Source organism: Mercenaria mercenaria, chromosome 17, assembly GCF_021730395.1.
Source record: "Mercenaria mercenaria strain notata chromosome 17, MADL_Memer_1, whole genome shotgun sequence".
Classification (NCBI taxonomy): domain Eukaryota; kingdom Metazoa; phylum Mollusca; class Bivalvia; order Venerida; family Veneridae; genus Mercenaria; species Mercenaria mercenaria.
Genome location: NC_069377.1, coordinates 24,038,923 through 24,064,908, shown reverse-complemented (window position 1 = coordinate 24,064,908; position 25,986 = coordinate 24,038,923). Strand labels below are relative to the sequence as shown.

General features: G+C 31.6%; 1 protein-coding gene and 1 non-coding gene across 5 annotated transcripts in view; both read right to left on the bottom strand.

Moving 5' to 3' along the window:
- Positions 1-6,390: 6,390 nt before the first annotated feature.
- On the bottom strand, positions 6,391-6,463 carry Trnar-ucu (transfer RNA arginine (anticodon UCU)). Its single transcript has one exon. It is a non-coding gene; the product is annotated as a tRNA-Arg (tRNA).
- Positions 6,464-22,902: 16,439 nt separating this feature from the next.
- Positions 22,903-25,986, bottom strand: part of LOC123536238 (paired box protein Pax-6-like) — a 55,707-nt gene continuing 52,623 nt past the window's right edge. For all 4 annotated transcript variants that reach the window (XM_045319231.2, XM_045319230.2, XM_045319229.2 and 1 more), the window contains one exon: positions 22,903-25,559. In XM_045319231.2, coding sequence (XP_045175166.2) covers positions 25,444-25,559 — 116 coding nt within the window. In that variant the 3' untranslated portion in view covers positions 22,903-25,443. The remainder of the gene's footprint in view (positions 25,560-25,986) is intronic.

Genomic DNA, 25,986 nt, shown 5'->3' with positions numbered 1-25,986 from the left:
GGTCTTCATGAAAGATGCAAATTAGCCAATGTTGATATTTATCTTTAAAATAATGTATTTTTAAAGAAACGGGTCTGTTTCCATTTTATTTAACTACCCATTTAGAATAAGGAGATGAGAGATACGTATTATCTGTCTGATTATTCATATATAAACTTTTTTAAAAGACAACAGTACATTTAATTGCTTTCATTCGAATTTTGTTGTTCAACTACTCAATATGTACTGATGAGAAAGATATATAACAATAATTTGAAATGTCAACATACTCTTCAACACGAAGACAAAGCAATTAAAATGAAATAGTCGGATACTTTTGAGGGAGAAACGATCATTACATTGTATAATAAAATTACTTCTCAACAATTTCAGAGAGTAAGGATCCACGCGTAAAGCATCCCATGGCGAAGTATGTACTTTTGGTTCATTTACGGGGTAACAGTTTTGAAAAAAAAAATCCATATGTATGAACATTTGAAGTGAGAACATACTGTCATGCAGACAAATTAAGTACAATGTTGACCAATATTAAATAAAGTACAAAACAATTCCTTTCCAGTCGAATCTTACACTTCTAGCATAGTATATATCAGATATGAAAACATCAATGAATACAGTTTCTTTTCATTAACGATTGTTGTGTTATTACATATTTACGATCTGTGGCAAGTATAATTTAAATATATTTTAGATCAAAATAATTATAAAAATGAACTTTCCTTTATTAGTGGGCTTGATGGGAAGTTATTTTCCTTTTGCAGTTTACAAAATAGATGCAAGATGCTAAAACATAACATTTCATGTTCAGAACATGCCTCTTGAAAGTATTCCCCAAGGTAATATCAAAATATTTATAAGTTTCTTTTCACAAACGTGCTCCCTTTGGAACGTTTCTCATGGTAATAAGATTTATTTTTTACTATAAATAACTTGCCATTACAAAAGTACTTTCTTTGGAACATATTCCATGGTTATAAGAAAAACTTCTATACACAATTTGTCATGACAAAAATTGCTTTTCCCGAGATTTCTTTGGCGTGGTGCCCCTTTGGAACATTGCTCTCCTGATAATGATAAAATTTCTATTAATACTTTGCCATGACAAAGAGGCTTCCTTTGGTATTGATGAAAAGTACTTGAGACAAATTTTGAAAAAAGACAGAACAAGACATTAATTTTATTAAAAGTACACACAGTGAACTCTCATTTCATTAAAAATTATGTTACAGCTACTATAGTAACAAAGTGGTTGATTGTTTGAAACGCACAAGAGTTTTAACAATACCACGATTCCCATCCGTTCTCTTGATACTAGTAGATAAATGTATTATACCCTATGCTAACAAACACTTGAAAAAAATTGTATCTATTGGTACTACTTTCACCTTTGAACTGATAAAATATATAGAATTAGCATACTATTTTATTCAATATTTCTTTACTAACTGTACAGAAATGTTAGATAGGTTTTTTTTATATGTAAAGATATATTAAGAAACAATTGGTAATAGACATACTGTAAATGCAAAATGTCTTTTCTATTTCAATTGATATCTTCAGATCCATGCAGATGTATTTAATTCAAATAATATCTGTCCGGATCCTTATATTTGGACGCAAATGATATGTTCCTGTTGCAGGAGAAACAGCTTGTTGCCCGTAATACAAGTTTATGCCGATAAATATGCAAAGCACTTCATTTCAATTTCGAATACGCCATTAGGATATATTTCCTATTGCAATGATAAATGTTATTTAAAAACAACATGCCAAGACAAAAGTTGTTTTCTTTTGAAAGAAGAATAGAAATACACTTTTTAACATTACAATGTTGAAACACATTAATAAATATTGCCGTGTCAAAAATACTTTTCGTCGCAAAATAAGCCTTGAAAATATCAATGATAATAATAATAACTGTATTTATTTATTCATTTATTTATCTTTATTACTACTACTTTCATTTTATTATTATTATCATTAATATTATTGTAATTATTATTATTAAAATACCACTAAGGCTTACTTTTCCATGGGAAGACAAAGAGAGAAATAAATATATAAATGTGTTGTAGAAAATTAAGAAGTTATTTAAAACACAAATACAATGATACATGTAATAAAGGCAGTGGAAGTTAACTGGCGTAATTCACTTAACGTCAAAGATATATCAAAAAAAAAAAATAAATAACAATTTTTATATGTAATTTAAAACGATGGTGCAATATGGTATTTTATATTTCTAATATTTATAATAACAACTTCTTATTGGTTTTCAATTTTATTACCATTTGAACACATAGATTTTGCTTGGTAAGCATTTGTCAAAGAAAATGTAAAACAAAAACACAATGTATTTTGCCTAAAGCTGCTAACACAGACATACATGATGTAATTATCTCGTCATTTCTCCATGTTAAATTCATATTATTCATTTGGTATTCTTTTAAAACTGTTTTCATGAACGCTTATTGGAGGAAATTTCTCAGGAAGTTCATGAAAATGGAGATATTATTTAGAAAAATACACACAATAAAGCAACATTATTAAAGACAATTGAAAAAGTTATTCCTCAAATACCAACGAAGAATTACATGAACATGCTTTAATGAAATTCCATGCTGCCAATCTGACATTCTAGGTGGTTTTTTTTCGTATGATTTTTAGGCGGTAAATGCATAAATACCAGATGCAATACTGCTGTTAAAAAAAGGCATTAAACCCAAAAACAAACAAACAAAGCAATACTGCTGGAAATGTGCACAGGAACATAAGGTATAGAATCATACTGCATACCTGTGTAACTGTTATGATTCCTATAAGGAGGTCCAAAATGTTCACTACTCAATTTAAAGGGAACATATTGAACAACCTCGTGCAGATGCAATGGTAGTTTTGATATAACTGTCAGATTTGTGAACAAATTTAATATTTATCTAAAGTTCTATCTTATACAATCATACAAATGGCGGAAAAAATAGGCTGCATCAGATTGACTATGATTCAGTTTCCAGTAAGTCTTTTTCTGTAATTTGATTTGATATTTTATAGTTTTTTCATTACAAAGCACTTCCAGTATTTAGTCTAGTATGCCGTTTTCCACACGAATTAATCACATCTGCCAGCTATTCCCGTTTCCATGCCTACTTACATAAGCCACATCTAACTACAGTCTGTGATGCAATACTCTGTCCTTACGCTTTCTCCTTAGTTTTTGTTCTCCGTTGGTGCCTATAAAAATATTAAGTAACATGGTAAGATTACATTATCTTTTTACAACTAGAACTACTTCTTTTGAGCATGTTCTCTTCTAGGTTACATAAAGTAATGAAAGAATATCAGTTTACCGTTTCAAAATACGTACCAACTGAAAGGTCATCTGCAAAAACATCACACGAAAACACTTAAAAAAATATATTTAGAAAGTAAATTTTAAAAAATATCTAAAATAATAATATTTAGTTCAGTAGTGTTCAGAATCGAAGATAATATTTCAATTTTCGTTTTGTATTATTATTATTAGATATACAATTTAGGACATCTTCAAAGCAGATTTCTTTATCAACAGAGATAACATTTTGTATACTGTCATATGTCAATTTTGTAAGGATTTTCATAAAAAATATTGTATATTACTGTTTTTTTCCAGGAGAGATAATGATTCCGTCGTCCATTTTTGTAACTTGACTAATTCATATTACTTTTTTAATCCCTCAGATTATAAAACTCCTTTCTGTTCCAGAAGTACTTCAGAAGTTTCTCCCTAATAGTCAGCTAATTACTAAACATAATTTTCAAGTTTCAAGTTTGAAAACTTGAAGCTAAACATAATACCTAAATTACAAATGCAAAAGACACCCTTTTCATGACAAAATACGTTTTTATAATCAAAGACATATAAACAATTTATAGCGAAATGCTCACGTCTAAACACGTACTGTATAAATCTTATTCCATGATTACATTAACGGTATGAAAATCTGTGGCATTTTAGTATTATTACTAGTATTATGCCAAAAGGCAAAAAAGAGAAAAGTTCTACTACGTCAACATTTTTTGGATGCAAATGCATCAAAAACATGCATAGATCGAAATACATTAATAATAATAATTGCAATTTTACTATTGATATCAATAACATTTTTACTGCAGCAAGCGCCAGTAACAGTTTTACTATTGATATAGATCTAGTAATATTATTAATAACAACTACAGAAATAATCACAATAGAAATAATAATAATAATAATAATAATAATAATAATAATAACGGTATTAACAGTTTCACTATCGATGTCAAGAACCATGACCATACCATAACAATTTTTCTATTGATGTGATAATAATAATAATAATAATAATAATAACACCCCATGTGGTTCTGGGACGATCTGTGTATGAAAAAAATTGGAACCACTGCCATACCCTTGCATGATCGTAAGAGGCGACTAATAGGGTCTTTACACTTAGTTTTGCTGTAACTGTGATTCCAGCAGGTATGCAAATTTTGATTCCATACCTCATGTTTTTATTTCGATGTAAATGAGATGTGAAACCAAAATTTGTAGTCCTGTTTGGCGCCATATAACCTATACTGTGTTGGTGTGCCGTAAAACCCAAATAAATAAATAAATAAATAAAAATATAACTATTTTACTTTCGATATCAATATTAATTTTACTGACTTCATCAGTAAAACGATATTTTGACTATCGATATGATAATAGTAATAATAAAAATAATAATGTATAACAGACAAACAATTTTACTATCGATATAATAACAAACATGATAATATTGATGATAATGTTTTCTACATATTACTTGCAATAAAAGAGAATATTAATTTACTTGAGTTTTGTTTCATTTTTGTTGAACTCGTCTTCAAAAACGCATACCAATCAAAATCTTATTATAATGCCCTTTTTAATGCCTTTAATTTGTGCCACATAAAGGCATTTTAATGTAGGTCCGATGATATAATTGTAATCTGACAGTTAACGTCTTTTCCATGCTAACGTTATGTTGAGTATATTCGTAAGTTAACGTCTTTCCGTGGGTATACTAGTACTCGTACGACCAACGTATTTTCCATGCTAAAGGTACGCTAAGTATACTTGGATGGTTAACGTCTTTCCGTGCTGACGTTATGCCGGGTATACTAGTAACGTCTTTTCCATGCTAAGTTATGCTAAGTATATCGTAAGCCAACGTCTTTCCGCTGAGTATACTAAGTATACTCGTACGGCCAACGTATTTTCCATGCTAAGTATGCTAAGTATACTCTATGGGTAACGTCTTTCCGTGCTGACGTTATGCCGGGTATACTCGTACGGCCAACGTCTTTTCCATGCTGAAGTTATTCTAAGTATACTCGTACGGCCAACGTCTTTTCCATGCTGAAGTTATTCTAAGTATACTCGTATGGCCAACGTCTTTTCCATACTGAAGATATGCTAAGTATACTCGTATGGCCAACGTCTTTTCCATACTGAAGATATGCTAAGTATACTCGTATGGCCAACGTCTTTTCCATGCTGAAGATATGCTAAGTATACTCGTATGGCCAACGTCTTTTCCATGCTGAAGATATGCTAAGTATACTCGTATGGCCAACGTCTTTTCCATGCTGAAGTTATACTAAGTATACTCGTATGGTTAACATCTTTTCCATGCTAATGTCATATTGAGCATACTCGTATGGCTAACATCTTTACATTGCCGACATTCTGTGCGTATACTCTAAAGGATAATGGTTTTAACCATGCCAGTCTTTTGTCGAGTATGGATATCATCCATCTCTCCTATGCCAACCTTTCTTTACAATCATCCGAAATCATTGACGTTAGTTGTTGGCCAAAGGGCAGTTACAATCACCTCGAATGTCAAAGTGAACTTTACTTTTATATATAACAGTAAATGAAAAAGTGTACGTTATTATTACACAAGCTCTAGCGAAACCAGGTCTTGCGATAATATCATAAGTAAACTTTGTTTGCATTTATTTCTTTATACTCTGGCTTGCGGCTTTGAGATCTGACAAATACATGTATAGTTACTTAGGTTTTAAATCCATATCTATGATATTAGATTAGTCAAAATTTACTTTCTTCCAATACCTCAGCTGTTGATTCTCATCATAAAAAATAAGTATCCATTGTTAGAAAGTAGAAATTCTTGTAAGACGATAACAGATTGTCTTGCAAAAACATGACAATCTTAAGGGGATTTCAACTGGTTAGGAAACTGTTTTTATAGTTAAATATGCTCCGACACAAATTGCAGTAGAACTGGTTCTGCTGCAGAAGACTTTCCTGTATATGCTCCGACACAAATTGCAGTAGAACTGGTTCTGCTGCAGAAGACTTTCCTGTATATAGCAAAATGATATCATCCCCGGCGGGACTCGAACCCGCGACCTCTGGATTAGAAGTCCAGCGCGCTATCCACTGCGCTACGGGGACACATGAATATTACCTGCTTCACAGGTGTATACGGATTAAAACAGATTAACTACAGAATTCAAAGATTATTGAATATTGTTAAATCTGTCTTTACCTCTTTAAATCTAACAAAACAAAACAAATTGTTTTAAAAACCTTGATAGTTTGAATTATCGCGCTACTGATACTATATATATATCTGTGTGTGTGTGTGTGTGTGTGTGTGTGTGCGTGCGTGCGTGCGTGTGTGCGTGTGTGTGTGTGTCCATGCTGACGAATGCTAATAAAATGAAATTAAATATATAATTTAGATCGTATTATAAAGAAGTACAATTTACTTTATAATATGATCAGTATTTATTTTCAAGTGTTGTTCAAGAAGTGTTACTGAAGGTTACAAACATTTAGAGAAAAACAAAACAAAATAATTTAGTACTGAACAAGATCCTGGTATCCTAGCACGCCGTTTACATGCCGCGGGTACATAAATTCTTTAATATATTTGTTTTGTTGTGGTACTGTTTCTATGATTATTTTGTGTACAAATCCGTTATATACGCATAGTAACGTGTAATTCTGTAGGGGGCGCTGCGTTCTTGTCACGTGTATGGCGATCCCTTTTGGTGCTTTGTCCTTGAAAAAGTACACTTTATAACCTTCGTTATGATATCTATGATAATTCGTTGCATCATATGCATGATGAATTCATGAACTAATAATGTTTTTCTGCAATCAATCAGTTCGTAAATAGCAATGTCATGCTTCTATATGAACTTAAATAATTGTCTAAAAGCAGCAATCTTTAATTGAAGGCCATCAAACAATAGGCTGTACAAAAATATTTCCCACGCTTATGAATAATGCCACGATTGAGTGATTAAAGTAATTGTTTCATAATGGCTATTGATTAACAAATTATTTATTGCACGTTTAGCCAACCGGATCAATGAGATAGATCACGTGACACCGGTGCTAGTGAGTATTGAAAATTTCTGCAAGAAAATCGATCATTTTGTTAAAAAGTCGGTAAACAGGACTCAATTATGGTGATTTATAGATATTTATGTGTATTACATACCGTACTTTTGACGTTCATGCGATTATGAACTGAACTGATTGAAACATGATACAACCAACGGAAAGCGCGATTTTATTTATTAAAGTGTCACGTATTGCTATCCAATTGTAAGAGAACTGTATTTTATGCTTGCATGAGAGGGTCTTTCATTTTAATGCGTTTACGTAGTTAATATAGAAAATGTTTTGATCTCTTTAAATCGCATTTGTTGTATTATTTATTGTAGAATCACGTGACCCCTTCCACACACTTTGACAGAAGGAAAACTACCAATCAACAATGAATAAATAGTGAAACAATGGAATCGAAGGGGCGGGATAAGATCATGTTGAAACATTGCGTGAGGTCTACAATGGGGAAAAAAGCTAAATGCATGTAACTTCAAAACATGTTTATATAATTGAATAATATACTAAACAGTAAATTACTGTGTCGAATTTCCATATGTATTTTACAAAGGGTATAGGAAGAGTTTTCAAAAAAACGTATTAATAAAGACACATAAATAAAAACGGAAAAGGAAGTGTTAATTAAGTTTAACTACATAATCATAACAATAAGCAAAATCTAAAATGATGCTGCTCGTCATTGGGAGATAGTCACTAGGCAGATTGAATAATAGCCTGAATGGTTATAAGTCCAAAACACAACCCTGAAACTTCCTAAAATTTATTCTATTTAATGTAAAGCCTCCATTGAGCGTGTGACTTTTGCTTTTAATTTTTTTCACATGACAGGTCCTATTCCAAGGCGGTGCCACATTGTTCCTTTGCTTCTTTGTTTTGCCTTTCTTTTCTCTATGCTTTAATTTGTCAATGCATTTTTGCTCGACTGTCCGAAGAATTAGTAGAGCTATAGCGCTCATTCATGCGTCGGCGTCGGAGATCCTGATTTGGTTACGTTTTGTATGTAAGCTACGTCAGCCACTAACGGGAATTGAATGAAACTTCAAACACTTGTTCACTCCGATAATCTGACTTGCATCACACAGTTCTATAGTTCTATTTTGCATTTTTTACAAAGTTATGCTCATTTGTTCGACATTGCAATTTTGTATGTAAGTTAGTACCTCAATATCCACTGATTAGGTGTTGAAACTTTACACTTATATATTGCGATAATCTGACTTGCAGTGCTAAAGTTCCTTAACTCCATTTTTCAAAGTAATGTCCACTTTTCGACATCACATTCTTGTTATTTTTTTAAATTTCAGCTGGTATCTCAGTATTGTATAATGCGAATTGATTGAAACTGCATACACATATCCACTGTGAAAATCTGACTTGCAATGCACAGGTTCCATAACTCTGTTAAGCATTTTTCCCAAAGTTATGCTCCTTTTCGATTTAGCAATATTTACCTTAGTTTTGTAAGTAAGCTGGTATCTTTGTGGTTCCACTAATGGAAATTGACTGAAACTAAACTCTGCAACGAAAACGGACTTCTGAAAATGTATGGCTAACGGCTCTCTTAAAAATATCCATCGACGATGTACATTGTATAGGTCTTATTTCAATTAACAACAAAAACATCAATATTTCATCTGCATGATCGGCATCAGCATGTTTCTGGCAAAGAAATATTTAAACATACAAACAAATATGTACACGCATTTATATAATTGGAAAATGGTTGGCACAAAGGTCATAACATTTAGGGAATAGCAATTATAAGTGATATTTGGTTTCTACAACATTTGCATTACAATTTCTACAAAACGTATTAAAATGAGGTGGACATCGCAACAATAATCACTCCTCGCAACAAACTCTGAATAATTAGCAGGCTGAAAACAAGGGTAAACTCCGGTAACGGCCAGCTTCCACAGTTACTTGAAAGGCAACTGCGGTTTTAATCCATCATATTTCATTCTAAATTCAACCTGATGTACACGATAACAACAAATGTATTGGTAGGTGAAATAAAATGTAAGAGGATCCAAACTGTGAAAATATGATGAACCGACTTTCTTTGACAATCTACGCATAGCTTACAGCAGACTTCTGGGATTTTCCACTCTCTGCTTGGTGATGGTTTCACGTGTAAATAAAATAAATCTTGTTGTTTTTTTCTTCTTCTAAAATGCCAAGAATGCAATTTCCCTGATCCATAATTATTTGGTTTTTATATCATTTTTTCATATTATATTAATGTCATATTAATAAATGTCGTACTTCTTAAGACCATATAAATAATATGAACGGTCATTAATATGGCAGTAAAATACCGTTTATAAGCCTGTACACAAGAATGGTAGTTTTCTTTCGAAAGCACGGATTTCATACCATATGTTTCCTCGGCTCGCCATGGGTGTTTCTGCAAACCTTGGCTACAATCGATTAGGGATCAATCTAATCAGCTTAAAGAAACACACATGTTCTATTCATGGCCATATATGCTTACCGAGAAAGCCATTTTTCAGGTAGAGTTTCTTCTCTACACCCATTGTCTTGACGCAGAATTCATTTCACTGATGTCAATTCAGTTTGAAAGTAATATTCTGTGGTATTCTGTACTTCGGCTCCAAACATATGTGTTCCATGATGCGGTGTTTTGTTTTCTTTATGAAAAAGTATATTTTGTATTCAGACAGTTTGAAAGCATTTGGTCATTCTGGGATTTCTTCGTTTTGTTTCTTCTGAAATTTACAGCTGTTGTAAAGTAATTTATTTTACCTGTATAAATCATTATGTTCTTCAAACACATGAAAGTCATTCAACGTGTTCAAGGAAAAATTACACTTTCTCTCTTCTATTTAGTACATGTTGATTTTATATGTTGATCGTGCTCTTTGGTAGAATTGTCTTTAGTTCATCTAGTTTTTCTGACGTTGAATAAAAAATGTTACTGTTTTACATATTGTGTAGTAAACTGAATTTAAATGCACTATAAACATCTGTATTTGCATATTGTTCAAGGCAATAAGATTAAATAGTGTATTTCTCTTTTCTCATTTTTATTTTGTTTTACACTTGCGTATACTTTACAATTGAACTATTTCTAATCGTCTTTAATCTATATTTATGTTGTTTTCGGCAAATTTATCCATTATTTAAAAATCATTGATATTTTTTTGTTTGAATTATATTGGTACTGCGTTTTAACTGCTCAGAATTATGTGAATTATGTTTCACTGGGATGTATCCCCTTTGAAAAATATATATTTAGAAGGACTTAACAGATTTTGCTGAATATTTCAAAACTGTTCAGATGAATTTTGTGTATCTTCGCCAAGAAACTTTAATGTACATTTGATTTACTGCGTGCGTTACTTGTTGCTAGCTGAGTCCATCGCAGTTCGTTTTCGGAAATAAAATAGTATTTGTTGTTGTGTTTAAACATTTCTCTAATTAGACAATACTTGCCATTTCTGTTGGTAGAAAAGAAATTGAATAAATAAAAATGTGACCATCTTAGTACGCACTATCTTACTATTTAACTGCCTACTTTTTGCCGTAATTCCTAAAATAAATGCTTTACTGTTTAAATGAAAAGTACACACATATTGTTAAATCTTGACTTAATTATTTAAATAATATCAAGAAAATAAGTATTGTTTTCGTAGTGCTGTAACTATTTTGATACCTGCTTAAATCTAATGCATAAAACATTTTTCTATTTTATCATAAAAATGGATATATCATTCTTAAATTCAACATAAGGATCGAAAATGCTTGCCTGAGTAAGACGCAAGGTTTTCCCTACCAATGGAAAACCGAGCGTAATTGAGGCTTTTCATTACCTACCTAGTTAGGAAAGACAATATTTTCAAAGTAAAAGTTCCTTTGGGAAAAGACAATTTATATGTTCGCATTTTGACGTTAATATTTGACGTCATACTATGGCGTCATAGTAAAGGAGAGATTTTTAACTCAGAATATCTCTACAATATCTTTAAAACTTTTGCATTCGTAATAACGGTAGGCAAGAAAAATGATCTGAAATATCTGCCTGTGTAAGGCAGGTGTTTTTCAAACACATTTGGGACAACATGGATAAAAAGCTCTACTAGCATGGGGGTTTCAATTCAACGTTGTCCGTCAGGTTTGGAAAACCCCTGTGTTACACAGGCAGTAATACATGATTTTTATAATCACGTCCATACTGTCCAGAGGATTTTAGAAAACGTCTGTCATTCATAGTCATTGACCGGTAGACATACAAGATTGTCCTGCCAATCATGTTAAAATACATCGCACTGACAAGAAGATTTAAGTATTTTACTGTATCATGTATATTGACGTCATAATATGGTTAGTATTACAATGACGTTGTATATGCACGTTATTTTAGACAGACAAAGATTATCCCTTGGGGAAGACAGGAATTGCTACCCCTTGCACGTGAGAGGACAGTTGTGTACTTTACCAGCCACGCAATCAAGAAGTATACTTTAATATACAGAAGAAAGGTTCTAACACAAGACTGGGGCTTACTCTCAAATGCTGAGCAATGTACAAATCAAATGCATATTTTGAAAATAAATAATCAAATATCGAGAAAAAATTATCAGGGGATGTAGTGAAAAAGTTTAGTATGAAAGTTATTCACTATATCATACTCTCTTTCATAAACAATTTGTTCACTTCATCTACCATAACAACTAATGTTGGCATGCATATCATGCCGAGCCCAATTACATTTTGTTGGTTAAAATAAGTTCCCATTTTGCCATAAAAGACAAATATTTGGCAAAATTGCCCGATGTTGTATATAGAACACTGCATGAAAGCATCACGTCGGTTTTGTTATATTTACAATCAAACTGTGTGACATATGTGCAGGAGTGTATATGCAAATTAGAATGCGAATCTAATGGAATTGAACTTGATGACTTTACGTGTAATGTAGACGAACAATACGCACCTTCCTGCAAGGGCTGTACAGTGTGTTGTGTTGACACGTTGGAATTAATAGAAATCACTAGGCTTTTCTAGTTTCATGGTAATTAATTTAATGTTAGTGTGAGAAAGACATTGACTTCTGTATAGAATTGCCTACATTTGCATGTCATTTTCTACATTTTATGCAAAATCCTTTATTATTCAATGATATGAAAAAAATTACATTGTAACACTGAAATTGCAAGAGGAAAGGAAAAGTATGCATGTACGGAAATGAATTGATAAATACATCTTTGTTATGTTATAATGTCATGTCATTACTCGTAAAATTTTATCAATAAAGAGAGAATAATGATATGAAATACGAAATATATTTGCCATTTGAAATGTTTTCTGACCTGAAACATATGAAAAAAATATATTTACCTATCAGAGAAAATAAAATCCAGTTTGTCACACTTATAATAAGATATGTTTTATCAAAATAAAGAATATAAAGTTAAACAGATAAAATAAAGTAAAATTTTTCTATACAATGAAGAATATATATGTAATAATGGTTTATATACGCAGTCATAATATTTTTTGTGATGCTCCGTATACCTGTATCTTCCGATTTTTAAACAAAGATGTTTTACGTTGTCGCGTCTGTCATGCAGTTTAGAGGTCAAAATTCTGGCAACTTCCATGATGTTACAGTATGCTCACTAAAACATGCAATCGTTCTTAGAAGGAAATAAAATGTAACGTAGGCAATATATTAGAAAAAGCGAAACATTCGTTGAAAAGAATAGCTTATTCTTTAATGTTGAACACAAAGAAGATCGTGCATGAATCGTGTTGTGAGGTGTTAGTTTGATGTAATATTGCAAGACAGATATTTACAACAATAATTAAGGTGTCATTATTTCATGTAATAATGTGATATATGAAACATTAAACTTTATTTATTAACTACCATATTACTACATCAAAAATAATGAAATCTATAAATGTGGCCTTTGATGTAAACGAAATACATTACACATAAATAATTCTAAAAAGGAAAAGGTGACACATGTATGACGATTGTTTTATAGCGACTTGCCTCCAGATGTTAATCAAAATCTATTTTAAAAAAGACACGTGCATATAAAATATTAAACATCGTAAGTCAATGAAGTTAAAGTTGATATATCTTAAGTATTACATAAAGAACAGCTAAATACTTTCTACTTTACATAATAAATATTACCCCGCCACTACACTTCGTCAAACTGCACGAGTGCGCCGCCTAAAATTCTCTAAAACGCATAGATTATATTTTTTTTTCTCAAAAATATGTTTTTAGTGAATTTTGGAAATATTAGAATGAAAGGTATGTGGTAGTTTCAAAAAGAAAAGATTCAAATATACATAATTTGGTTAAAGCAATTGAAAAGCATGGAATGAAAAGAACATTTGTTTGTTTTACATGTTACCTCAAATATATTTCACGTGAGAGCATCGATATCCTCCGTTTATTTACAAATACTAACGAATGAATTACTAATCTTATTTTGAAAGAATTTTCATACATCCCAATGTGCGACCCTTGAGGGGGTTTTATGTCCTGCAATTTGATAGCATTTTTATTACATAAATACTCTATGTTTTTTAATTTAAAGAACTGTGATTTCAGCTAACCTGTAAATGTGAGTCCACGTGTCGATTTTGCAGAACATGTATTTGCGTACAATCTGGGCTTACTCTTCTTAAATGTGCAACACTAGTGTCAAAGAAAGGTCACTTTAGTTATATAATATAGACGGTCACGTACTATAAAATCTTTTAAAGATATTAAAGAACGATACATGCATATGGTATGACTGTGCGGAATTCAAAGCGTATAGATACCACTTTTAAATGCGTGTGTTCTTTCACAGACAAGCATGTTTTCCAAATGAATTTTAGTTCTTTAATTCATTACTTAATTTATTTCAGATTAGCAAACAACAGAACAAAGGTAAAACAGAACGGTATGCCTTTGCTAATTACTAATATTTTAAGCATTGACAAAACGGACTGGCAGAGATTTGGATGTTACAAATCGAAAACAATGCTCCATGGCACATTTGACACTTTTTATGTAAAAAAAACACAAACAACAAAAACAATAACAACAAAAACAAAACAAAACAAAAAAAAGAAACATGAAAGAAATAGGCATTAACAGTTATTTTCTCACGGGTTTGGTTAAAAGGGCTTTTGCTCCATTTTCTTCTATTGTTGATACCAATATAGACATTTAAACCAGTTATTTGTAAATATGATCGTTTTTAAAAATATTTTCTGTCAGTACCATGAAAACCAACAACCCAAAACTACATTAAATTTTGTATTATCTCGGTATTTCCTTCGCTGTGGAAAACTGCAGTACAAACATATGTATTTAACTAACGGTTCTCAAGGACTTGTGGGAACTAGTTTCCTTCTTGATTAGCAAAATAACAAAAATTTCGAGGACTTCTGAAGGTTACATTTAAACCGGTTGCTTGACTTCCAATCTGACTGAAGTACATCTCCTATTACGCTACGCATAGGATCTGACAACGAGCTATTGATGGCCTCGTTCTGACAACCCTTCCGCTAGCCAATCGAAAGTTAACTTACAATATTCTGCAAGCTTTAAAAAGCCTTGGTATTTGATATTAAAAATTTTTATGTAGAAATATGTAAGATAGCCGGTTAGCTCAGTCGGTAGCGCATTTGCTCTGTAAGCGAGAGGTCTCGGGTTCGAGCCCTGGATTAACTACAAATTTTTCTTACTCTTTGACATTCGAACAAGTTGTCTGATTGGTTCAAACAAAAATAGATTTGCGAAAATAAAAATAGCAATCTTGGAAATCCAAAATATACAGAAGACGAATGTGAATAGGTCGTTCTCAGATCTTCGTTTAGAAGATCAAGTACTTTAGTCAGATTGCTTGACTTCTACATCCATATTATTTTAGCTTTTGCAACGGCGGGGTCACGATAGCGGGTCAATTTGCAAACGTTACAGAAAGTGATATACAAATTACTTATGGCGTGTTGGCTCAAAGTTATATTTTGGTTCAACTCCGGTGGAATGGTAACCGAATATCAATAATTATAGGGCAAAATTTTATGACTTGGGCTTAAGGTAAGATGTATAACTTTATACCGAATGACATTGGTCAGCTAATTGAACTCCATTTATCATAGCAGACAACATTTTGCATAACCAACAAAGTTAAAGTCAAATTTTCAAGCTGAGCAACGATACAAAGCGAAACTATTGCTCAGACGTAAATCTTGACAATATGTCATGTCAACATGCATGAAAAATATAGCTTAACTTGATTAATTGTTTTATATTAAACTATTAATTTGTTTTGCCACGATTATTTTACCGATTTTAAATGTTTAAAATGATTAAGCGATAACCGGTGTAAGTTATAACCTTGGAAACGAACTATTGTTATAAAGTTGTTGTCATCATTCTTTTGAAATGTCCACAGCTTCTTCGAAAATGCAAACTTCAAATTCATTAAAGCAATGTACATGTTTACATTATTTTAATATCAAACAAACATAACCATGGAAATGAAGTCTAGGTAACCATAGAAATGCAGATGAAAAACAAAATCTTCCTAAGAATTAGTGTCTGCATATCCATGAACTAAATCAGAATTTTTGGGCTACTTTAGTTGAGCTATAATCTTTGTAAAATGCAAAACAAACATCAAGACAAAATAAAAGCTTGAAACTAACGTTTTGTTTATAATTTGCAATTATGTGGATACAGAAAAGTCAAAACACAGATAAGTCGGTGTGGACCAGAGGCTTATCGATGATAACGATAACTATACACATTCGTTTAATCTTTCTAAGCTTGAGGAAATGCTGTAATTTGTATACATTTAAATAATTACTTAAAGGATGGCTTGTTTATTTATTTTGCGGAATTTTTAAAATTGGTATCCAGTATCAAATGGAGCATCCGAATGTTATAACAGAATGTTTGTCAGCATTATGAACATATTTTGTGTGGTCTTGCTGCTAAATATTTTACCGGAATGTCTTGAATGAAAATATTTACAATTTTTCTTTTCTTTGATTTATGTACAAATAGATATAATCCGCTTTTAAGAGATTACCGAGTTAATGTGTGTTTTTAAAACAAATGAATAGTATTGAATTTAATTTTACTTTGTAAAATTATCATTAATACAAACTTATGCAAAGGTTATAGCGACATTTAAACAGTAATTGAATATACTATATAGTGTGCTACTGTAAGCAATCATAAAGAAAATGGCATATAATATAGCTTCCGAAAATTGATGCATTTCTAACACACTTGCTACTTCTCTTGCAGTCATATGCTACAAAATAGATATGTTAAAATACTACATGAATATTTCCATTCTGGATGTCTTTAACAAAAGTCCCAGCAGTCGAATGAGAGTGCATTGCATAATGACTTACATGATTACATATATTATCAAAACTTCCAGTAGGGATAATTATTTCAAGGACCGAGGTAAATGTTTTGAAAAAAATCCTATTGGATTAAAGAGTTGAGGTCACTTTGTATCTCATCGCTTTGGGCTCGGACAAAGCTCAGGAACCAGTGGAAGGCTTTCAGAAGGCCGGGTGGTCTATCTGTGTATCCCCCGTGCTAGAATTAAAACCAAAGGTAGCTTTTGTTCAATTCTTAAACATATGGCATTAAATGTTTAGATGTTCTCTCCCAATAAATCAAAAGAAAAGAATAAAAAGTGTATGAAATCTGCATCATCTTGGCACGTGACACACTTAAACTTGACTTGGAACTGTAAATAAGCATTTAGATTTAGGTGAGTCTTATATGCTGAAGAAATCTTTTTGTCGTGTTGGATGACCTGTGGAGTTTCCACTTTTTCTGTTTAAGTCTTCACCGAATAATTTAATGATAAAAGTTATTTCGACGATACATCAACGCCTGTTGATTGATGCCTTTCTTAATAAAAATAAATGCTTATTGCGATATAATAATTTTCCAAAGTCTATGCTCGCCCTGAAGTTTTGTAAAAATGACATTTTGCACGTTTAACGTTTGAGTTTGATAATTTAATAATTCATGAAGGTTTTATACGCAAATAAATAATTTAAACTTATTTCTAATCCAAGTGAATAAATTACATCATCAAACCTTTACATTAACGACTTGGATTATTTATTGATAATTTCGATTTAGCAAGACTCTTTGAAAAGATGTTGGGCAAAAACAGTAGGTGTTTCTTGATCATTTAATAAATTATAACGTATCTTTTCACCTCGCAAACTTTAAGCGATTGAAACTATCCAAACTCCCTGGTGATAATGACTTTAAGAAATGCAAATCTAATGGTAATATTTAATATTTTAAACAAGTCATGTGCGAGGGATGAATAGGGTTGTTGCTTCATACTGTGTCATCGATAGACTGCCACCCAACAGCCAGATCATTAGCCAGGGAGGTACGTCATCTCATATATTATTACTATAAATTTTCATTATGCAGGGACAGGAAAATTCATTAAAACCTGGTGTTTTTCAAATGATTGAAAAAATGTCAACGACTCACAAATGTTTCAAGGTAAGTTATTCTGTTGATCTCGTTTTCTGTTCATAAATTATTAATAGAGGATGATCTTCACTAACGTTAAATGATTCGCATGTTACTTAAGTTTCTGACAAATGGAAAATCTGGAATATAATGAAATGAAAAACAACAACATTTTATACCAAATCTAAGTGAAGAGTACCTCTGACGAGCAAACACCTGCCTACAAAGGGAAGAGATCCAAAACAAAGATAAAACGTCACATTTAAAGAAACGTCACAATCCCTACAACACTCCACACGGACATCTATACGCATACACCTAGGCGGTGTTTAAAAATACACAAAAAAGACATTAAATGAATTAAAAAGCACATGAAATGTACGGACACAAACGTAAATGCATGAGGAAGGAACAGAGAAAGGCACTTCCTTACAAAACACGATGGCAAAGCCACCCACGGGGAACATACTTTGCACCATTGTTTTGATATTAGTATTTCGAGACAGTTTAAATGAAATTAAGCTGTTCCTCATAAGAAAAAACTCTGACAACAAACCATTTCAGCCTTTCCAGTGCATTTGACGTAGTTTTGATTAAAAAGAAACACATATAAAACCAATTGAACATTATGATTGGCTTTTTAATGATATCACATTTCATTTGGGCAAGAACCAAATTACTTTCAAAATGTTGCCCCTATCATCGATAAAAACAATTATATATAAAAATGTATTTTCCACACAACTTGAATATACCCTTTTAGACAAACTGTTCATGCGAGTGAAACCGCAGTCCTGAAAACGGCTGTTGGTCTAGTTTACTGTTTCGCTTCTGAATTTCGTTAACTTAGCGAGAAATGAACTATTTACTAATCCTCCACACTACAGATGAACAACACAGCATGATCTACCTAACAACAGCCACCACAAAACACAGCTTGGTCCATACATTTCTCTTTAAATCAATCTGATATAGTCTTTTTATAATGCAGTAAGAGCATACATCAAAACAAGTTGTCAGTGTACACTATGTTCACTTGAAGTTTTGTCGAAACAACAACAAGTCCATATAGTAAAACCAAATTGTTGCAACATAGAGAAACTAAACAAACATGCACATGAGAGCATAAGCAAGTGTAAGTTCAGTTTGGCATTTGTAGAAAACAAAATGTAATAAGATTAGTTCAGTTATAACGATCATTCGTCTTATTTTCATATTTTTTCTGTGTTCGCTTTATAAAGACAAAATCCACAAAATATTGTGTAAACAAATGGCTTCAGTTGTCTGTCTTGCCATTATTCATATTCATAGCAGTGTTTCCTCGGGAGTCGTAATATTTTCAAAATGATGAAAGATGAAACTTTTTTAAATACTTTTAAAATAGCTGCTGGTTATTGCTGGCCTCGACAGTTTTTGGCAAATTCATTTCTTTCTACAGAAATGAAATCCCTCTTAAAAAGTTACATTTACTAACATTTTCCAAAATTGATAGTACCGTATCTTCTTTCATAAACATTTATCTATAAATATGAATAAAATAGAATACATCTGATATTGCAAAACCGGAATTTCCATGGCAAAGTGGTTTTGCCACAGCAAGAACATTAAAACTGAATTAGATATAATGAAATGTTAAAATTATACTTCAACATTTGTCTAGAAAGAATTCATATTTTTATTAAGAAATCTCTCTGAAAATGACTCAATATAATTTAACAGGGAAAAAATTATATATTTTCTTTGCCCTGCTAGTTTGCCATGGCAAAATATCGATTTGCCATGGCAAATTCGGTTTTGCTAATTCAGATAAATCTTTTCATTCATATTCGCATTATCTGAATAGTGGTTGCAATACAAAATGTTATAATTCTACCTTAACGTATGAAAACAGTTTTAAGAACATTAAATTTTAAAACTAACTTGCATAAGCAAGAAGGTATTTTTTCTTGCAATGACCGTTGTAGGGTATTTTGCAATGGCAAAGGACTAATTTGCATTGACACATTGGATTTTGCCATGGCAAATACAATTTATAAATGAATAGTAGTGGTAGAAATATGGATTATACTTTTTTGTATTAATTTCGAAACAAGTTAGTAAATAAAACATTTTAAGACAAGTTTATATTTTGCAAAGGCACGTAGAAATTTGAACTGGCGTTGCAAAAAAAGAGAACCAGCTTATTTTAAGAATAGACGATTTATTCTTCTTCCTATTTTTTTTTGGTATATATGCAGGAGTGTTTTTGTCATTAATGTAAGGTAAGGAATTAAGACGGTCGTTCGGAGTGATGCAAACACACCGGAATTGCTAATGTCACATTAAACAACAACAACACTTTGAAAAATTATAAACATAAGAAAGTCTAAATTGAATTTTTATACTTTGTTACAGTATGTGTATTAACTTGTCTACTGTAAAGTCCCCCTGACGTGACAAGCGGTCTTTTTCGCTCAAGTATAGGTATGTAATTCAGTATGTTTTATGAATGAAACAGCAAACGAAATAACATACCGGCCTTGGATGTGCTTGAGTTCTTATGAAAGGAAGGCTTGTTACAACTCTAAATAGCTTAGTGCATTGCAACATTATAATTCTCTACCCGCTAATTTCGTACTGTTAAGTATAGAATGATGAAAAATATCTGTAGGTCTATTGACCTCTGTCAGATTTGTTTTTGTAGATGAGAATGAAACCATTTAATAAAACAAAAATGCTATAAACTCTTAAATATATGCTTTAAATATTAAAATCTATTACTTTATATGTTTAATATTCTTAATTCATTCAAGTAATTTTCTTGGTAGCAGAATGGGGTTTGTCATTTAAGCACCAAATTATTATCTTTTTGACTTCTTGCGAGACTGTAATTGGCGTTATGATTGTGAAGTAATCATTTATTTTCATTGGTCAGTATTTACATGTTACAAAAGTCTGTATCGCCCATAGTGCAACTGGTACTATAATCTATTCCCATTAGTGCGATAAAATAATAGTTCCGCTCGCTAAGACGGATTAAGGATGTTTGCTCTACCAATTTTATACCGACATTGCGAGGCTGTTGAATTAACGTCGTCATTCGGTTTATACATAATCTCACTGCATATAGATAAACCAATATACTTTCAGTTGATGAGGCAACCAAGAAGATGTTGGAATAAAGTAGACTTTCCTATCAGCTGTAACAAGTTAGCTGGCACTTGCATGTACGTTTAGTGGAAATTTTTGATGGGCATAGTTTAGGCTTAGTTTTATATTATCATAATTTAGTCTTTTCCTTATATGTTACTGATGCGTGAACACATTTATTTCGTTCTACTTCCAGAACAACCTGATTATAGATTTAGCTGTCACTATAGGTGGAGGGGCGGTTGAGCGTGTGGGGAGTTCATACAATAGTAAGCGTAGCATTGAGAATCAACGAAACCAGCATGGAATACCTGTGGCGCCCTGCTCTAATATCATCTCCTGAGACATATACAGAGATAAATTGCCATGTGATTACTATATTGCACCTGTGTTATGGTCACTTGTTATTAATATTATCCTGACATAATCACTTAAAAGCAATGGTTACATACAAGTTCCAATGTGATTAGCGTAGCATTGAGAATCAACGAAACAGACATCCACTGACCTCTTCCCCCAAGCGCACAAACGTACCAGGCGTCCATGCAACTGCAAATTATATTGCGGCAAGTCCACGCTGCTGATAAACAGAAATTATGCACGGTTTATATACGTTCTATGTCGACGAAAGTCGTGTTTTCAGAAATTGAGAATTTATTTTATCTTATTTCAGTGTCTGTTGTATTATTTGTCCACTAGGGCAGTTTAACCCAATGAGGGCAAATTCATTTGAAAAGCTTGGATTTTTCAGCGTTAAAAATTGTATCTTAAACAAAAATATTTATGATATAGTATAGTGCTAAGGCTATTAACTCAGGATCGACTAAAAGACTATGTTATGGATTTGTGTATACAACTTGTGTATACTACTTACGTATACGACTTGTGCATATGACTCAATACAGTCGAATGTAAAAAAGTGTTTGTACAGTAATTGCCAGGTACTTTTGCACACATTATTGAATCTTTCAATATGTTATGTTAAATTATTTGATGTTCGTAATTCTTTATGCTCTCCACTTAGATACAACTTAAAAAAAGTGGTTATTACATTTTGGCGAAGGTAGCAAACAGACATCTGCATATGCCAACATTAGCAAAATAGATCCCAGCATTTCGGGTAATATGGTACAAAGTTGTCGCCTACGTTCACTTATTATATCGTATACATTTAGTGGTCATAAATGTTAACGTTCTTTTCATTCCATGTAACGTCCACTGTTATTAAAATGTTTAGAGGTAAGGGTATTACTTCTGGAAGCATAGTGCATAAACTATTTCCAACCAACCATCCTGCATTGGACTAATCATTGTTTCCTCGGATGCATCTCATGCGTTATGACTTTGTGTTTGATCTCCCAGTTACTTCTCTGGTACCATTCGTAACATATTTTTATTTTATACATTATTTAGATATTGCTCTTACAAAATTGAAAAAAAAAACTAATATAAACAACATTAGTAAATTTTCCCAATGAAAAGGTTTCCAAAACCGGTTTCTAGATTTTTATTTTGGAAATAACTTGAAGAAATACAATTTGGAACTTGGTCAGAAAATTAGATGTCTTTAACCTTATTCAAGGAATACAAGTAAATTTATTGACATCAAATTTGAAAATTTAGTTGAAGCCCCTTATCAGTAAATTAATTTTCTTCATGTTTCAAAACAAAACCAATGCGGAATTTCTTTGTAAACAGTAGGTGTATTTTCACGAAATTACTTCGCTTTTAGAATTTCAGTCAGAACTTAGTACAAATGTTTTGCATGTCACTACATACTACATGCTACAGGCTTAGACTTTTTGCCCAAAACGAGGTATTAAAAGAACAATATCAGTTGTAAATTTTAGAAATTTATTCTCCAGTGTTTACATATTGAAGAGAAACTGCTAAAAGACTGTTAGACAGTCTTCTTAAAAATATGGCTTAAAATAATCATCAGTTTCTCAAGTCCTCGTGCTTTGTGACTGCTCAATTCAATAGACATTACATTTTCTTTTGACTTTCTATAAGTTTTTAATGCCAGCGTGCTTCATGGTATTCATTTTTTTACTAAGTATCGTTTTTCCTTTTTCCTTTTTAATATTTTTTTTCAAAACAAAACTGATAGTTCGCAACAACGAAATATAACTTAGCTGATATAATTTGTTACACACAAAAACAGTGGTCAGCATTTTGACTAGTTTGCTTAGGACCAGAACAACCATCCCGATAAAAGACCCTGTCACCTATTGCCAAAGAGGACTCTGAGAAACCAATTGTTATTTTTAGCCGAAGAAATACTAACATACAATATACATACATAGCTTAACAATCACATTATAACAATGCAAAAATATGATAATAATATAATATATTTAAAAGAAGAGTTATATATGCCATATGAAGAAATGTGAATGTGTAAAACAGAGAAGCAATTAATCGAAAAAAATATTCGAAATCCATTTACACATGAAAAGAACACAATATTGAGTACATCAAATATATTTCAGTCTTTTTTTAAAAATTATTTCGTACACATGTGGCATTCTGATAATTTGAGTCAACTAATTTTTGAATCAGCTGAAACTAGAAAAAATGTCCGAAGAATGTGTCGTTTAGGCAATAGAAGCAAACTATGAGAACTGAAATATTTTCTTTTTATTTATTTATTATTATTATTTCTAGAAGTGTAAGACCTTCAAATCAATGGAGGTTTAAATTTCATCCAAAAGCTTGTGATGCTAGAATATGAAACTTTAGGCTAAATTATCATCTGATATGTTTAATTTATTTTATGCTTCCTTTTTTCTATTTTTGCGTAATAAATAATTTAGCGCAGAATGATCAACGCCTCATGAAAATGCAAGATTACCTAGTGTAGAGCAATCACTGTAAATACAGGGAAATTAATAAAAAGTTTTAAACTTATCATTTTAAATTAAAAACGTGTCTTTTTTTCAAAATTACTTTAGCAAAAAGGAGACTTATAACTGGGAGCAACCAGAAAAGCATTTATGTGACTGAAAATAACAAGGATCTTTTGGATTCATTTATGTACGACTTATACAGCATTTAGAATATTGACACTTCTTCATTGCACATATATTTGAAAGTATCCCAAAGATTTATACTGGCCAAACAATTAAACAAATTTAAACCACGTCGTGAAAGCAAAACGAGAAAATTGTTATACCTTATTTTTTTTTGAAACTCTATTTTTAATTTTACAATAGACGATAATATATAAACTGAAACATTTACAAGTTTATGTTTTCATATACTCTTCTTTTACCCTGTTTTCTGTGTTTTCGAAAGACTAGATACATTGGGTAACAAAAATTCAACTAGATACTTAAAAAATGATATATGGAATTATATCGCAAAATGTTTGCAAAAACATTGAATAAACGTTGCGCATCAAATTCGTAATTAATTAAGATAAGTTGTTAATTAAGTACAACAAATGAGTGATTTACCTGAGAATTACGTATAACTAAATATTGACATGCTTGAATTTTTTTTCCAAAAGGACAAATTTTCTAAGCTTATTTTTGAAATAAGAAATCAACATTAATTTCACAGAACACCATGAAAATCTGTTTAAATGGAGAAAAATATCTTTGGACAGTTAATTAAATATAATCAAGGAAAATATCAATAAACTATTAGTTTCTGTATAATATGTCTATACTGTATATATTTTATCAAGCATATTTTTTCGGTCTCTTATACTTATATACTCCACTACAAAAACCTTCTACATGGTGTACAAATTCATTCCAACAAACAACCGTAAGTTCATATAGAATATTTAATAGAAATTAATTTCTTTTTTTACCAATGCAGTTTAATTTTTTTTTTTCGTATGTAATGTACTAATATGGATTTCATTGATCATAACTAACTGATGTGCTTTCCCGAATAATACTAATAACGAAAAATTTATGAATTGCTTTCATAAGCAATCTAGAAATGTCGATGAATAATTTATATATATTCTGTGTTACAAAGCCCAATTTTTATGCCTATCTTTTACGATTAATATCAATAAAAATATTGAACATAATCAATTATTCAAACGATTCATAATCTCATGTAACACCTTACCGCAGTGTCTGTGATGATTCCAGTTGTGTATATTGTTTTCATTTATAGAAATCTATAACTGACTGATTCTGACTTCATAAAAATGTTCTCCTACAGTCATAACACTTTGGTCCAATTCTGTGCTTGTCGAACTCGGCCACACAGACCTTAATTGTCTAGCACTATAGTTACATATCACGTGTTTCTCGCGTATTGCTGTTGCCACCTTTTGCATTTTCTTATTCTCGTTTCTAAGGTGATAATTAAAATGTTTGTTTTAGTAGTCCGGTCCGCCACATTGGACCTACTATCATTGTATACGCGGCCAATATTGTGACGTCATTGATGTCATGTGATGTACGCCCATGTCTTGGTGACCTCCACCAGGTATTTGAACCGGAACTGATACACCAGGTGAGATCAAACCTATAAATAGAAAATACTCTTTATCATTTCTAGTTATGTAAATTATTATGCTTATTTTATTCGATTATTCAAGCAATAGCGTCCTCTACTATTTATTACTTTATTAAGGCTGCTAAAAATATACAAATGTTTACTTAAGTTAAATATCACTTTACAGAAAAACAAGAGCTGTCGGAGGACAGCAACGCTCGACTATTTAACAGCCTTGTCGCTTGAATGAATAGAAAAAGTCTAAAAAGGGGCATAATTTAGTAAAAAAGTACAATAGGGTTATGGAACCTGCACAGTGCTTATCAGCTCATGACAGTGGACAAGTGTATGAAGTTTCAATCCATTCCCATTAGTGGGAACTGAGATACCAGCTTACAAGAATTACTTATAAGAAATTAACCCAAAAACTCCTAAGTTCAAAAAGGGGCATAATTTT